Below are 2,075 nucleotides of genomic sequence, written 5' to 3'. Positions count from 1 at the left end.
ACCTGTTTGCATTCTCTTCCCCTCCTTATTGTTTTACTATGATTTTATTAGATTGTAAGCCTATGCGGCAGGGTCTTGCTATTTACTGTTTTACTCTGTACAGCACCATGTACATTGATGGTGCTATATAAATAAATAATAATAATAATAATAACAATAAGTTCATCCCACTAGATTTGTACACAAGTTTATTTATTTATTTATTACATTTATATACCGCCCCTTAGCCGAAGCTCTCTGGGCGGTTTACACAAGTTGAGGCTGGTTTCAAACATACATGTCCACTGCTTGATGGTTGCAATGTCATATGCCACAGGTATGAATGGCCCATCACAGAATTAATAAGCCTTCAGTTAAGAGTGTTCAGACTTCACAAATTCAAATCAAATGCACTGTTTTCCAAAAGAGTTAATTAATATCCATCTGCCTCTCAGCGATAGAGAAATCAAGTGATGGTCACACAAATGTGCCCCATGTTTAAAATGAGGTGTGTGTTTTCCCCTCCATGGATTTTGTCTCTATCCGCACTAGAAGATAACCCTTTGCTCAGGGAACTGTTGCATTTCCTCATGCTACAGCTAATCATGATCATCTGCTAAACTACAGAATCATATGAACAACACTGACCCTAGAGTTTCCCTTTCACCACTTCTCCTGGCCATCCTAAACTCCACACATTACTTTCCATTGCAGAAGAAACACCTTCTCAGCAGGCTTTATTTCCTTTAATCAGTGATTGAAATGAAAGCATTTTGAGGTAGCCCTTCTCTTCAGAGCCGCATTGATTTCTTTGCTTCTCAAACTGTAAATTATAGGATTCAGGGTTGGGGTGATGATAGAGTAAAGCAGAGCTAGAAATTTGTCATTTTCAAGAGTGTAGCTAGAGCTGGGTCTCAGGTACATCGCGCTTGCTGAGCCATAGAACAAAGTGATGACAATGAGATGTGAGGAGCAGGTGGAGAAGGCTTTCTGCCTGCCCTTTGCAGATGCAATTTTCAGGATGGTGGTGATGATGTGGATGTAGGAGCCTAGTATCAAGAGTGATGGGATTAGAGTGATTAACATTCCAGCCACAAAGACAGCAATTTCATTTATGAATATATCTCCACAGGCAAGTCTCAAAAGTGGAGGGATGTCACAGAAGAAATAGTCAATTCGGTTGTCCTCACAGAAAGGCAGAGCAAATATTAAGTTTGTCTGCCCTAGGGAAAGCACCATCCCACTGGCCCATGATCCAGCTACCAGCCCGGCACACAGCTGCTTGCTCATGATGGATGCATAGCGCAGAGGGTTGCAGATGGCCATGAAACGGTCGTATGCCATGGCAGCAAGAAGAAAGCACTCCGTGGTTCCCAGGAAGAGAAGGAAATATAGCTGGGCAGCACAGCCAGTAAAGGAGATGTTTTTGTCTTTGGAGAGGAGGTTCACCAGCATCTTAGGGACTGTGACTGATGTATAGCAGATATCCACCAAAGATAGACTGGCAATGAAATAGCACATTGGTGTGTGAAGAGCAGGATCAAGCCTCACAATAATACTTATTAATGCGTTCCCCACCAGTGACATGACATACATGGTCAAAAATAATGTGAAAAGCAAACCTCGCATCTCCAGATTGCCAGAAAACCCCAAGATGATAAATCCAGTACTTTTGTTCTGGCCTTCCATGGGATTAGGATTCTTTACCTAATAATAAAATAATAATAATAATAACAACAACAACAACAACAACTACTACTACTACTACTACAATTGCCATGTACATCTGCCCTACTGATTTATGAATTACATATATGAATACCATGTTGGTGAATTTTGTGCACATGGAATAAAATCTGAAAGTTTGACATGTTCAACCCAGTGCTCTTAGAAAGATTACTGTTCCATTATTTTTGTTCAGTTTGCATTCCAGTGAGAACATATGGTATCCACATTTCCTCAACTTGAACTGGAACACAGTCTGTTACCAAAATCAATACATTTCCAAAGATTTGATGCAAGGATCCATGCCAAATTGTCTTCTCACTGCAAACATCTAATAGAGTAGGGCTAGAGATAATTTTAAAAAGGCATCC

The 2,075-nt window shown here is 40.4% G+C and overlaps 1 protein-coding gene across 1 annotated transcript; it reads right to left on the bottom strand.

The window, feature by feature from the left end:
• Positions 1 to 729: 729 nt before the first annotated feature.
• On the bottom strand, positions 730 to 1,668 carry LOC134406726 (olfactory receptor 5V1-like). The gene has a single exon (XM_063138256.1). It carries the CDS (start codon positions 1,666 to 1,668, stop codon positions 730 to 732), a length of 939 nt encoding a protein of 312 aa, XP_062994326.1.
• Between the last annotated feature and the right edge of the window lie 407 nt (positions 1,669 to 2,075).

The sequence above is a fragment of the Elgaria multicarinata genome, chromosome 11 (genome assembly GCF_023053635.1).
Source record: "Elgaria multicarinata webbii isolate HBS135686 ecotype San Diego chromosome 11, rElgMul1.1.pri, whole genome shotgun sequence".
NCBI classification, from domain to species: domain Eukaryota; kingdom Metazoa; phylum Chordata; class Lepidosauria; order Squamata; family Anguidae; genus Elgaria; species Elgaria multicarinata.
The sequence above is the reverse complement of the archived record's forward strand: the minus strand, read 5'-3'. Positions and strand labels throughout refer to the sequence as shown.